Source organism: Pristiophorus japonicus, chromosome 14 (assembly GCF_044704955.1).
Source record: "Pristiophorus japonicus isolate sPriJap1 chromosome 14, sPriJap1.hap1, whole genome shotgun sequence".
NCBI classification, from domain to species: domain Eukaryota; kingdom Metazoa; phylum Chordata; class Chondrichthyes; family Pristiophoridae; genus Pristiophorus; species Pristiophorus japonicus.
In genome coordinates this window covers 63,593,704-63,608,232 of record NC_091990.1, presented here as the reverse complement: position 1 = coordinate 63,608,232, position 14,529 = coordinate 63,593,704, and the positions used below count along the sequence as shown (strand labels likewise).

At 44.2% G+C, this 14,529-nt stretch overlaps 1 protein-coding gene across 5 annotated transcripts in view; it reads right to left on the bottom strand.

Annotated features, from left to right (window-relative positions):
* LOC139279927 (adhesion G protein-coupled receptor B2-like) overlaps positions 1-14,529 on the bottom strand; it is a 1,236,268-nt gene that overhangs the window by 239,288 nt on the left and 982,451 nt on the right. For all 5 annotated transcript variants that reach the window (XM_070899255.1, XM_070899259.1, XM_070899256.1 and 2 more), the window contains one exon: positions 7,756-7,882. In XM_070899255.1, coding sequence (XP_070755356.1) covers positions 7,756-7,882 — 127 coding nt within the window. The remainder of the gene's footprint in view (positions 1-7,755; positions 7,883-14,529) is intronic.

Here is a 14,529-nt window from a genome sequence, read left to right as displayed (position 1 = left end):
AGCTGAGGTTGTTCTCCTTGGAGCAAAGAAGATTGGGAGAAGATTTGAAAGAGGTGTTCAAAATCATGATGGGTCTGGACACTGTAGATAGAGAGAAACTGTTCCCATTGGCAGAAGGGTCGAGAACCTGAGGACACAGATTTAAGGTGATTGGCAAAAGAACCAAAGGCGATGTAAGAAAAAACTTTTTTACGCAGTGAGTGGTTGGGTTCTGGAATGCACTGCCTGAAAGTGTGCTGGAGGCAGACTCAATCTTATCTTTCAACAGAGAGTTGGATAAGTATCGGAAGGAAAGGAATTTGCAGGGCTACGGGGAAAGGGCAGGGGAGTGGGACCAGCTGAGACACGGCACGGACTCGACGGGCCGAATGGCCTTCTTCCTGCTGTAACCATTCTATGATAGCATAGTGGTTATGTGACTGGACTCATAATCTAGAGGCCTGGACTAATGATCCGGAGACCTGAGTTCCAAATCCCACCATGGGAGCTGGGGAATAAAAAGCTAGTATCAGTAATAGTGATCATGAAACTACCAGATTGTCGTAAAACCCATCTGGTTCACTAATGTCCTTTAGGGAGGGAAATCTGCCATCTTTAACCGGTCTAGCCTATCGTTGACTCCAAACCCACAGCAATGTGGTTGACTCTTAACTGTCCTCTGAAATGGCCCAGCAAGACACTCAGTTGTACCAAACCGCTACGAGAAAGTCACTGTGGGAGTACCTTCGCCACCAGACAATCAGGGATAAGTAATAAATGTTGGTGAATGAATTTTATAAAACTATAGACCAGTTCACTTAACATCAGTGGCAAGAAATGATAATGGAATCTTTGTCAAAAATGTAACTGAAAAACATCTAGAAACCAAAAATGAATGGTTGGGCAGTTAATACTGAGGATGCTGATAATCAACTTGCAGAATGGGCAAGTAAATGGGAAAATAATTTCCACATATATAAGTGTGAGATGGTGCATTTTGGAAAGAGGAATTAACGAGGTCACATACTCTTTGGGAAATATGGGGGGAATTTTGTGGGACGTCAGCGGGTGCAATCGATGGTGGCTCGGGAGGGAAAATGTTTTTTGACAGTGGGGCAGGACCCCATTGTCAACCCGCCGCCACACGTCTTTCCCAAATGGCGGGTCTGTCAGCACTGAGCAGACCAGACAGCCAATGGCGGGGGAGGCAATTCAGGTCATTATGACCTTGTTAACAGAAGATTAATAACTATTTTCAGCTCACTTTCAGTGTTTATCGGGTTGCCCACAGGGTCCACGCTACTCGGGGATCACGTCAGGTCAGCAGGGCAGGAGTTGAATGGCCATGGAATCATCTCATTACTTGACAGCTGGAAATGTGCTATAAAAGCTCCCATCTCACAGCTGTTCACTTTCCAAGCTCAGAAGCTGTTGCTTATTGATTTTGAAAGACAGATTGTGATTGTAAGTGTTTGCAGAAAACTCTCTATCCAGTGTCATGTCATTGGAGCAACCTCTCTCACCATTGACAGATTGCTTCTGTCATCTCAAGTTCACCTGCCATCTATTACATCAGCATCGGTATCCTTGAAACTTTCTCACCTTGGTCCTCAGAATCCCACCACGATCAGCCCCAACACCAGTAGCACCAGGCACAACAGCAGCAGCAACAACACCATGAGCAACTTTCTCCGTAATCAATTGATGCTGCACAGGGTTGCTACATTGCTGCCTAGGGCCTCGGGATGGTCTCAACATGGCCAGATTTACTTCACTTGACGCTGTACACCCTGGCTGCCACATAATGTGCCAAGTTGGCACAGCCCCACATCAACACCATAAAGCATCCCTACAATGTCCAAGCCATTCCTTTCACACTCATCACCATTGCAGGGTGTGGGGGTGGTACCGTTATGTCTCACCATTCACTGCAACTCACTAAGCCACTTCCAAAAATGCACATGGATCTATCCAAGAACGCAAAGTGTTCAAAATAAAGGTTTCAATGTTTGACACCACATTAATAAAAACTTTACATGAACATTGCATAAAACACCCAAGTGCCTACCCTTGTGTGGTGTTAGTTGGTATGATTGGACTAGGATGAGGGCAAGTGTGAGGGATGGTTAGAGAGATGGGGAAGTAATAATGTAGGTAGAGAGGGATGGGTGGAGCTGCAAGGTCTGTTGGTGAGAGTCAGGATGTGCAGGAGTAGGGTAGGGAAGGCAGAGTGATGGGAATGTGATGAGTGGCACAGCAGGATGAGGCTGAGTTTGGCTTTGCAGTAACGTTTTGTGATCTACTGAGATCATTGAAAGGTTTGTGCAACTGCAACCAGCTCCTCTGATAACATCCCTGCTTGTGTCTTCCTGTGCAATGTGCAACCAGACTGCGTTGGTCTCCTCGGGAGGTCTCTTCTGCCCATTGGAAGGAAAAATAAATTTACTACATGTTGTAACTCCCTTCATAAGCTTATGGAGGGAATCATGGGAGAGCCTGGATGAAGCCATGCATCTCTGTGCAGTGCCTGTCAGTGTTTGCAGCAGCTCAATGCTGTAGACAGCACAAATATCAAAATCAATTTGCGCATGGTCCCTTTAAAGAAACCAGCTGATGACGCATCATCAAATGATGTCATCAAACTCGCTTTCTTCAATTGGTTGGCAAACGCACTGGGCTGGCTTAGCAAGCCCAATCAGGGAAAAATCATTTTGGACAGTGGGCTGGAGCCAGCAGCGAGGCCGGGACCCGCCACCGACGTCGCCTGCCACGGGCCTGCCAAGGTTGCTAAGATCCAGCGCTAAGAGTCTAAATGAGATAAAGAAACAAAGTGATTTAGGGGTGCAGATTCACAAATCATTAAAGGTAGCAACAGAGGATAAGGCCATAAAAAAGCAAACAAAGCCTTGGATTCATTTCTATAGGAGTAAGACTGAAAAGCAGAGATGTTATGTTAAGCTTATATAGAACCTTTATTAGACCACACTTAGAGTACTGTGAATATTTCTGGTCTCTATGGGCCCAAGTTTCCACACGATAAAAAATGGGCGCCCCTCCGAGCTGGGCGCCCGTTTTCACGCCTAAAACGGCGCCTAAAAAAAAAAATCGCGATTCTGGAGCGTTCTGCAGCTCCTTGTCTGCCTGGCGCGGCGCCCAGGGGAGCGGAGCCTACACTCGCGCCGATTTTGTAAGTGGGAGGGGGCGGGTACTATTTAAATTAGTTTTTTTCCTGCCGGCAACGCTGCGCGTGCGCGTTGGAGCGTTCGCGCACGCGCAGTGTGAAAAAAACATTGGCACTCGGCCATTTTTGTAGTTCTTTGTAGCTGTTTAATTTTTGAACATTTTTTTAATAAAAGCACATTGCCATCAGCACTTGCAGCCTTCTCACTGTCTCCTCTCTCCTCCCCCCCCCCCCCCCCGCGGGAAGAACGGGCGCCTCCCCCCCCACCGCGGGAAAGAACGGGCGTCTCCTACCCCGCCCACCCCCCCCCCCCCCCCCCCGCGGGAAGAACGGGCGCCTCCTCCCCCCCCCCCCCCGCGGGAAGAACGGGCGCCTCCTCCCCCCCCGCGGGAAAGAACGGGCGCCTCCTCCCCTCCCCCCCCCCGCAGGAAAGAACGGGCGCCTCCCCCCCCCCCCCCCGCGGGGAGAACGGGCGCCTCAGGCTGACTGCAGCATTCTCCCTGGCTGAAGCACTTTCACACAGGTAGGAAGATGGTTTATTTAATCTTTTCTTTGCTTATAAATGTTTATTCAGGTTGGATTTATTTGTATAATATTTGTAGAAGTATAAATAAGGATTTATTGTAGAATTTAATGACTTCCCTTCCCCCACCCCCTCCCCCCCCACCTAGTTCTGGACGCCTAATTTGTAACCTGCGCCTCATTTTTTAATGTGTAGAACAGGTTTTTTCAGTTCTACAAAAATCTTCACTTGCTCCATTCTAACTTAGTTTGGAGTATGTTTTCACTGTGGAAACTTTGAAATCAGGCGTCAGTGGCCGGACACGCCCCCTTTTGAAGAAAAAATTCTGTTCCAAAGTAGAACTGTTCTACCTGACTAGAACTGCAGAAAGAAAAATGTGGAGAATTGCGATTTCTAAGATAGTCCGTTCTCCACCAGTTGCTCCTAAAAATCAGGCGCAAATCATGTGGAAACTTGGGCCCTATATAACAAAAAAAATAGGGGCATGAAGAAGGTACAAAATAGATTTACAAATATGATACCAGAACGGAGAGGTTTTCACTATTAGGATAGACATATCAGGCGGAGTCTTTTTTCTTTAGAAAAGAGAAGGCTGAGGAGTGACCTAATAGAGGTCTTTAAAATGATGAAGGGTAGATAGAGAAGATGTTTCTACTAGTGGAGGAGTCCATATACAAGTTCGTCACTAATAAATCCAATAAGGAATTCAGAAGAATCTTCTTAACCTGAGAGTGGTTAGAATGTGGATCATTTTACCACATGGAGCAGTTGAGGTGAATAGCATAAAGGGATAGCTAGATAAGTGAGGGAGAAAGGAATAGAAGGATATGCTGATAGGGTGAGAGGAAATAAAGTGGGAGGAGGCTCTTGTGGAGCATAAACATCGGCAAGGACCTGTTGGGCCGAATGGCCTATTTCAGTGCTGTAAATTCTATGTACCTGTAATTCTATGTAACAGGACTGCAGCAGTTCCACACGGCTCACCATCACCTTCTCAGAGCAACTAGGAATGGGCAACAAACGTCGGCCTTTCCAATGATGTCTATGTCCAAAGAATTAATTTTTTTAATTAAGGACTGCGACCAAAAAAAACATCTATTCTCTGGCTGTGACATAGCTCATCAACGAGGAGCAGAAAAAACACACAATTTAAAAAGAACAAATTGGATAAAAATGGCGACAACAGTTTTAAAGAAGAATTTTTAGTCAATGTATCAGTTCTGGGACCAGCTCACCACAGCCTACACTCCAAGTTCTGCACTGTGATGGACATTATTACAAGTTCAGGCTGTGGCTTTCTGAATGCCATTTACATATTTTTGTCTTTGCTTTTATTAAAACACAATTAATGTTGACTTATGACGCAATGATATTGATGCATCACAGCACACTACCCTGTGCTGAAACTCAATTACGAGACCTGTAACTGTGGCAGCACAAACTTCTAACACTGTATAAAATTAATTAGACAGAAAACATTTCAACAAGAGGAATCATCAGCATCATCACAGGGACATCAGATGAATTGAAATGAAATATGCAACCATTATTTATAAGTTGGCCTCAGGAGTGGTAGAATAAGACCTTGTGACAAATAAGAACATAAGAAATAGGAGCAGGAGTAGGCCATCCGGCCCCTCGAGCCATTTAATATCATGGCTGATCTGATCATGGGCTCAGCTCCACTTCCCTGCTCGCTCTCCATAACCCTTTATTCCCTTATTTCTCAAAAATTTGTCGATCTCCGCCTTAAATATATTCAATGACTCAGCCTCGACAGCTCTCTGAGGCAGAGAATTCCATAGATTTACAACCCTCAGACGATGTCCCCTAGTTTTAGTTTCCCCAATGAGTGGAAATATTCTCTCTGCATCCACCTTGTCGAGCCCCCTCATTATCTTATACGTTTCAATAAGATCATCACTCATTCTTCTGAACTCCAATGTGTATAGGCCTCTATTATCTTCATAAGTCAACCCCCTCATCTCCGGAATCAACCTTGTGAACCTTCTCTGAACAGCCTCCAGTGCTTCCTTCCTTAAATACGGAGACCAAAATTGTACTCCAGGTGTGGCCTCACCAATACCCTGTACAGTTGTAGCAGGACTTTTTTGCTTTTATACTCTATCCCCCTTGCAATAAAAGCCAACATTCAATTTGCCTTCCTGATTACTTGTTGTACCTGCATGCTAACTTTTTGTGTTTCATGCACAAGGACCCCCAGGTCCCTCTGTACTGCAGCACTTTGCAATTTTTCTCCATTTAAATTATAATTTGCTTTTCTATTTTTTCTGCCAAAGTGGATAACCTCACATTTTCCCACATTATACACCATCTGCCAAATTTTTGCCCACTCACTTAGCCTGTTTATATCCCTTTACAGATTTTTTGTGTCCTCCTCACAATTTGCTTTCCCACCCATCTTTGAATCATCAGCAAACTTGGCTACATTACACTCGGTCCCTTCATCCAAGCCATTAATACAGATTGTAAATAGTTGAGGATCCAGCATCGATCCCTGCGGCACCCCACTAGTCACTGTTTGCCAACCGGAAAATGACCCATTTATCCCGACTCTCTGTTTTCTGTTAGTTAGCTCATCCTCTATCCATGCTAATATATTACCCCCAACCCCGTGAACTTTTATCTTGTGCAGTCACCTTTTATGTGGCACTTTATCGAATGCCTTCTGAAAATCTAAATACACCACATCCACTGGTTCCCCCTTATCCACCCTGCTCGCTACATCCTCAAAGAACTCCAGCAAATTTGTCAAACATGATTTTCCTTTCATAAAACCATGCTGACTCTGCTTGATTGAATTATGCTTTTCCAAATGTCCCGCTACTGCTTCTGTAATAATGGACTACAGCATTTTCTACCACTTTGTTTCGTACATTACATCTTCAAAAAAACTAGTTCATTGGCTGGAAAGTGCTTTTGGGATGTCTTGAGGTCATGAAAGGCATTATATAAATGTAAGTCTTTCTTTCTTTCAACAATCATGACATGTATCAACTAGCCCTGCTTCCACACTGCTGCCACTTCTCAACATTCAAGTTTTGGAGGGTTGAAATAAAAAAGGACAGCTGCAATACAATGTTCAAATGAACTTCAACGTGCAAAATAACATTAAAAAACCTAAAACATTATTAATTTAATGTGATCTACTTCTTCACCAGCCATGTTCCAATATACAAAATCACCAAGGCCACAAATCTGGATAAAGTGTATAATCACAACAGCTTCCATATTCGGTTTCATAAGGCAATCCCTAAAGTCCTTAAAATTCTTCAAGCTACAATTGCATGCCCATTTTAGATTGTGCCAAGTATGATAAATAGGGGACAGACCCAATTGAACGTAGCACACTCTGCTATGCGTTTAGGTCCACTGGCTTTACTGTGGTAATAGGATCCTGTGATTCCTTTTACTGAAACAGATCATTCATAAATGACACAACGCAAAACGATGTAAACTTGCAAACTGTTGAAAGTCATAAAACGAAAGTCATAAAACGAAAGCCTCTGACCCTGGAGTACACCACCGTGAAAAGTAATTCTGATGGTGTTATTTTTCTTTACTCAAGAGTCATCCACATTTTCTTTGCGAGTTCTAACATTTGCGATATGTCATCTCCAAGCCCGCCTGCTCGCCTTGGGCCATCATTAACACACAGGTGTGAAGGTTCACGGTCAGCTGGGGTTAGAACGCACTATGCTACCACCAGGGTGCGAAGCATTTCTCATTTCACAACAACCTTTATATATGCCTGATAAATATTTAAGTACAAATTTAATTCAGTCTAACAGTTTTGCACAAAATACCTTACTCCAATCAAAACATGATTTAAAAATAGAAATCAAACAATGAATGTAATAGAAATATACAAAGCGGTGTTTGTGTAAAATCCCCTCAGTAATAACTGGTCAATTCCTAGGGATTTTTAAAAGACACATCAATTATATTTTACTGTAATTTTGAAGCATAGGAGAAAATAAAATCATAAATGAATTCCAAAACAGCCTGTAGGTGTGAAATGCAATCAGGCATTTTTTTTTACAATACTCACCAAATCTCTCGGTTGCTGGGCCAAAATGGCGAAAGTAGCCAGTTGATTACAGAGACATTTAGTATGTGCTGCTTGTGTATGCACTGTTTCACAGCCCTGGGGGTCCCAGCTCCCTGGACCAGAGTCCCTGCGATAAACAGAGGGAGGCAGAGAGAGAGAGAGAAACATGAGAGATCAGACAGCAGCCTGCTTTCATTCTGCTTAAATGAGCGATCAGCTAAGCACTGTTCAGTGATAAAGAGAAGGAAACGGGAAAACAAACGCACATTAACATCAGGCAAGAGTTGTTCCATCAATCATGAGCAGCCAAGACCCCCACACTCCCCGAATCACCGTAGGGATCGCGCACACGCTACCGTAACGTCAAAGCTCTTTAATGAAAATTACAAAATCCTTTCAGACCACGTTTAGTCTGATGATCGATGTCTTTTTCTCTTCAGTTATCCACCTCTGTCACTTTGCGCAACAACTTTCCCGCGTTGAGCTCAGTGCAAGTCAACGCACCGCCAGCAATGCGAACACGTTAGCCGGCATTCGGTCACTGCTGAGCGGCGAGCTGCCAAAGCCACCATCGCTTCCAGTCATCTCCTATCTGGGCTATGGATCGCGCCGCTGGATCGATTCTCTCCCCCTCCCCTCCCCCCCAGCAAATCCCTTTTCAAATGGCCTAGATTCACGCTGGCTTGAACTGAAAGAGCAACAAGGGCGGGGCGCTTGGGGGGCTGAAACCAAGCAGGGGCTACAATGTAATCCATCACCTTTCTCAATGACGATATCTCCGACCGTCAGCTCAGAATATACGCCAGACGCAAGCGTTTTCAAACTCTGCGTATTGATTCCGTGACAATAAAATCTGCCCGACTTTAATTTAGTCCTTTTGAAAAACAATTTGCGAAGGACCGGGCATCCGTCATTTAATGGTAACATTTGAAGCAGGACATGTAAGCAGCAAGACCGAAATGAACATCCAGCTCTGAGTTTTCCTTGGCCTTTGGTGCTTCAAATAATCTTCCACCAAAATGTGGGGAAGACCAAAGATAGGGAGTATTGTAAACAGTGCCTACCCTGCTTTGACAGGGGTTCACTGCTCTTCCAACCAAGTTAAGATGGACAAGCGAGAGAACCCCGTGGATATTCACTTTCCCCAAACACCCTTGGCATGGAACACAGCAACACTGCACCCTCTCCAAGCCCAATATATAATTCCTGAGAGCGGTGCCCAGAACGGAACATAGGAACAAGAGTAGGCCATTTAGCCCCTCGAGCCTGTTCCGCAATTCAACGAGATCATGGCTGATCTGCGATCTGAAACCATTTACCAGCCTTTGCCCCATATCCTTCAATACCTTTGGTTAACAAAAACCTATCAATCTCAGATCTAGAATTAACAATTGATCAAGCATCAATTCCCGTTTGTGGAAGAGAATTCCACACTTCTACCACCCTTTGCGAGTAGAAATGTTTCCTAACTTCACTCCTGAAAGGCCTGGTTCTAATTTTTCGACTACGCCCCCTAGTCCTAGACTCCCCAACCAGCAGAAATAGTTTTCCTCTATCATCTCAGTTCCCCTTAATATCTTGACAACTTTGATCAAATCACCCCTTAACCTTCTAAATTCCAAGGAATACAACCCTAATTTGTGTGATCACTCCTCGTGATTAAACTATTGGTATCCACATATCATCCTGGTAAACCTATGCTGCATTCCCTCCAAGGCCAATATATCCATTCTAAGGTGTGGTGCCCAGAACTGCTCAAAGTGCTCCAGGTGTGGGCAAACCAGGGCTTTGTATAGATGTAGCATAACTTCTACCCACTTGTATTTTCGTTCTCTATATATAAAGGCCATCATTACATTTGCCTTTTTAATTATTTTCTTTAAGCTCGAGGAACAGCACCTTATCTTTCGTTTAGGCACTTTACAGCCTTCTAGACTCAACATCGAGGTCAACAATTTCAGACCATAACCCCTGTCCCTATTTTTGTCTTTTTCCCATGGCAGCTGTTGATGATTCTGCCATTCCCATTTACACCCGATCCAGACTCAACTTTTGCTTTTTAACTTGTCCCATTACCATCTCCCTTTGCCTTGCATCATCATCCCTTTCGTCTCTTCATATCTTCTGGCTTCCACCCGATCACAGACCTTCCCTTTTGATCTTTCCTCCCCTCCCCCCTTGCCCTGCCCCTATACTTGCTTAAAAACCCGTTACATCTCTAAATTTTTCCAGTTCTGACAAAGGATCATCGACCTGAAACGATAACTCGGTTTCTCTCTCCGCAGATGCTGCCTGATCTACTGAGTATTTCCAGCATTCTCTGTTTTTATTTCCGATTTCCAGCATCTGCAGTATTTTGCTTTTGTATATTTTATATTTGATTATTTTCTTTGCCTGCCATGACATTTTAATGATCTATGTACATGGACTCCCAAGTCTCTTTGGAGCCCCACTGTTTCGAGCTTTTCACCATTTAGAAAGTAATCTGCTCTATCTTTTTTAAGTCCAAAGTAGATGACCTCATGTTTGCCAACATCAAAATCCATTTGCTGGCTCTCTCTGATCAGTTGAAAATTTTCAAGGTGTTGAGTCACGCTATCATTAATTATATACTCTAGTAATTTCCCAATAACAGATGTTAGGTTAATTAATTCGCTGGTTTCTTTTTCTCACCTTCCTTAAATAGAAGAATGAAATGCGCAATTGTCCAATCTAAAGGAATTGTTCCTGAATCGAGAGAACTTTGGATGATTATAGTTAGAGTATCTTCAATGTTCTCATCTACTTTCTTTAAAACTCTGGGATGAAAACCATCTGGTCCTGGGGATGTGTTAATAGAAACATAGAAACATAGAAAATAGGTGCAGGAGCAGGCCATTCAGCCCTTCTAGCCTGCACCGCCATTCAATGAGTTCATGGCTGAACATGAAACTTCAGTACCCCCTTCCTGCTTTCTCGCCATAACCCTTGATCCCCCGAGTAGTAAGGACTTCATCTAACTCCCTTTTGAATATATTTAGTGAATTGGCCTCAACTACTTTCTGTGGTAGAGAATTCCACAGGTTCACCACTCTCTGGGTGAAGAAGTTTCTCCTCATCTCGGTCCTAAATGGCTTACCCCTTATCCTCAGACTGTGACCCCTGGTTCTGGACTTCCCCAACATTGGGAACATTCTTTCTGCATCTAACCTGTCTAAACCCGTCAGAATTTTAAACGTTTCTATGAGGTCCCCTCTCATTCTTCTGAACTCCAGTGAATACAAGCCCAGTTGATCCAATCTTTCTTGATAGGTCAGTCCCGCCATCCCGGGAATCAGTCTGGTGAACCTTCGCTGCACTCCCTCAATAGCAAGAATGTCCTTCCTCAAGTTAGGAGACCAAAACTGTACACAATACTCCAGGTGTGGCCTCACCAAGGCCCTGTACAACTGTAGCAACACCTCCCTGCCCCTGTATTCAAATCCCCTCGCTATGAAGGCCAACATGCCATTTGCTTTCTTAACCGCCTGCTGTACCTGCATGCTAACCTTCAATGACTGATGTACCATGACACCCAGGTCTCGTTGCACCTTCCCTTTTCCTAATCTGTCACCATTCAGATAATAGTCTGTCTCTCTGTTTTTACCACCAAAGTGGATAACCTCACATTTATCCACATTATACTTCATCTGCCATGCATTTGCCCACTCACCTAACCTATCCAAGTCACTCTGCAGCCTAATAGCATCCTCCTCGCAGCTCACACTGCCACCCAACTTAGTATCATCCGCAAATTTGGAGATACTGCATTTAATCCCCTCGTCTAAATCATTAATGTACAATGTAAACAGCTGGGGCCCCAGCACAGAACCTTGCGGCACTCCACTAGTCACTGCCTGCCATTCTGAAAAGTACCCGTTTACTCCTACTCTTTGCTTCCTGTCTGACAACCAGTTCTCAATCCACGTCAGCACACTACCCCCAATCCCATGTGCTTTAACTTTGCACATTAATCTCTTGTGTGGGACCTTGTCGAAAGCCTTCTGAAAGTCCAAATATACCACATCAACTGGTTCTCCTTTGTCCACTTTACTGGAAACATCCTCAAAAAATTCCAGAAGATTTGTCAAGCATGATTTCCCTTTCACAAATCCATGCTGACTTGGACCTATCATGTCACCATTTTCCAGATGCACTGCTATGACATCCTTAATAATTGATTCCATCATTTTACCCACTACTGAGGTCAGGCTGACCGGTCTATAATTCCCTGCTTTCTCTCTCCCTCCTTTTTTAAAAAGTGGGGTTACATTGGCTACCCTCCACTCCATAGGAACTGATCCAGAGTCAATGGAATGTTGGAAAATGACTGTCAATGCATCCGCTATTTCCAAGGCCACCTCCTTAAGTACTCTAGGATGCAGTCCATCAGGCCCTGGGGATTTATCGGCCTTCAATCCCATCAATTTAGCCAACACAATTTCCCGACTAATAAAGATTTCCCTCAGTTCCCCCTCCTTACTAGACCCTCTGACCCCTTTTATATCCGGAAGGTTGTTTGTATCCTCCTTAGTGAATACCGAACCAAAGTACTTGTTCAATTGGTCTGCCATTTCTTTGTTCCCCGTTATGACTTCCCCTGATTCTGACTGCAGGGGACCTACGTTTGTCTTCACCAACCTTTTTCTCTTTACATACCTATAGAAACTTTTGCAATCCGCCTTAATGTTCCCTGCAAGCTTCTTCTCGTACTCCATTTTCCCTGTCCTAATCAAACCCTTTGTCCTCCTCTGCTGAGTTCTAAATTTCTCCCAGTCCCCAGGTTCGCTGCTATTTCTGGCCAATTTGTATGCCACTTCCTTGGCTTTAATACTATCCCTGATTTCCCTAGATAGCCACGGTTGAGCCACCTTCCCCTTTTTATTTTTACGCCAGACAGGAATGTACAATTGTTGTAATTCATCCATGCGGTCTCTAAATGTCTGCCATTGCCCATCCACAGTCAACCCCTTAAGTATCATTCGCCAATCCATCTCAGCCAATTCACGCCTCATACCTTCAAAGTTACCCTTCTTTAAGTTCTGGACCATGGTCTCTGAAATTACTGTTTCATTCTCCATCCTAATGCAGAATTCCACCATATTATGGTCACTCTTCCCCAAGGGGCCTCGCACAATGAGATTGCTAATTAATCCTCTCTCATTACACAACACCCAGTCTAAGATGGCCTCCCCCCTAGTTGGTTCCTCAACATATTGGTCTAGAAAACCATCCCTTATGCACTCCAGGAAATCCTCCTCCACCGTATTGCTTCCAGTTTGGCTAGCCCAATCTATGTGCATATTAAAGTCACCCATTATAACTGCTACACCTTTATTGCATGCACCCCTAATTTCCTGTTTGATGCCCTCCCCAACATCCCTATTACTGTTTGGAGGTCTGTACACAACTCCTACTAACGTTTTTTGCCCTTTGGTGTTCTGCAGCTCTACCCATATAGATTCCACATCATCCAAGCTAATGTCTTTCCTAACTATTGCATTAATCTCCTCTTTAACCAGCAATGCTACCCCACCTCCTTTTCCTTTTATTCTATCCTTCCTGAATGTTGAATACCCCTGAATGTTGAGTTCCCAGCCCTGATCATCCTGGAGCCACGTCTCCGTAATCCCAATCACATCATATTTGTTAACATCTATTTGCACAATTAATTCATCCACCTTATTGCGGATACTCCTTGCATTAAGACACAAAGCCTTCAGGCTTGTTTTATTAACACCCTTTGTCCTTTTAGAATTTTGCTGTACAGTGGCCCTTTTTGTTCTTTGCCTTGGGTTTCTCTGCTCTCCACTTTTCCTCATCTCCTTTCTGTCTTTTGCTTTTGTCTCCTTTTTGTTTCCCTCTGTCTCCCTGCATTGGTTCCCATCCCCCTGCCATATTAGTTTAAATCCTCCCCAACAGCACTAGCAAACACTCCCCCTAGGACATTGGTTCCAGTCCTGCCCAGGTGCTGACCGTCCGGTTTGTACTGGTCCCACCTCCCCCAGAACCGGTCCCAATGCCCCAGGAATTTGAATCCCTCCCTGCTGCACCACTGCTCAAGCCACGTATTCATCTGCGCTATCCTGCGATTCCTACTCTGACTATCACGTGGCACTGGTAGCAATCCCGAGATTACTACTTTTGAGGTCCTACTTTTTAATTTAGCTCCTAGCTCCTTAAATTCGTTTCGTAGGACCTCATCCCTTTTTTTACCTATGTCGTTGGTACCAATGTGCACCACGACAACTGGCTGTTCTCCCTCCCATTTCAGAATGTCCTGCACCCGCTCCGAGACATCCTTGACCCTTGCACCAGGGAGGCAACATACCATCCTGGAGTCTCGGTTGCGGCCGCAGAAACGCCTATCTATTCCCCTCACAATTGAATCCCCTATCACTATCGCTCTCCCACTCTTTTTCTTGCCCTCCTGTGCAGTAGTGCCATTATTTTCTCCATTTCTGTTATATTGCTTACGTTAATTTTGGTGAGGCCCCATCCCTGATTCCATATTCGTTTCCTTGGGATGTTCAGCATACTATCCTCATCCTCTACTGTAAATACTGACACAAAATAATTATTCAACATATCCACCATTTCCTTACTTTGATTGACAATATCACCATTTGCAGTTTTCAAGGGGCCCACATTGCTCCTGAGCACCCTCTTTCTAATATAACGGTAAACATTTTTTGTGTTGATTTTGATATACCTTGCAAGTTTCTTTTCATACTCCCTTTTTGTGGTTCTTACTAT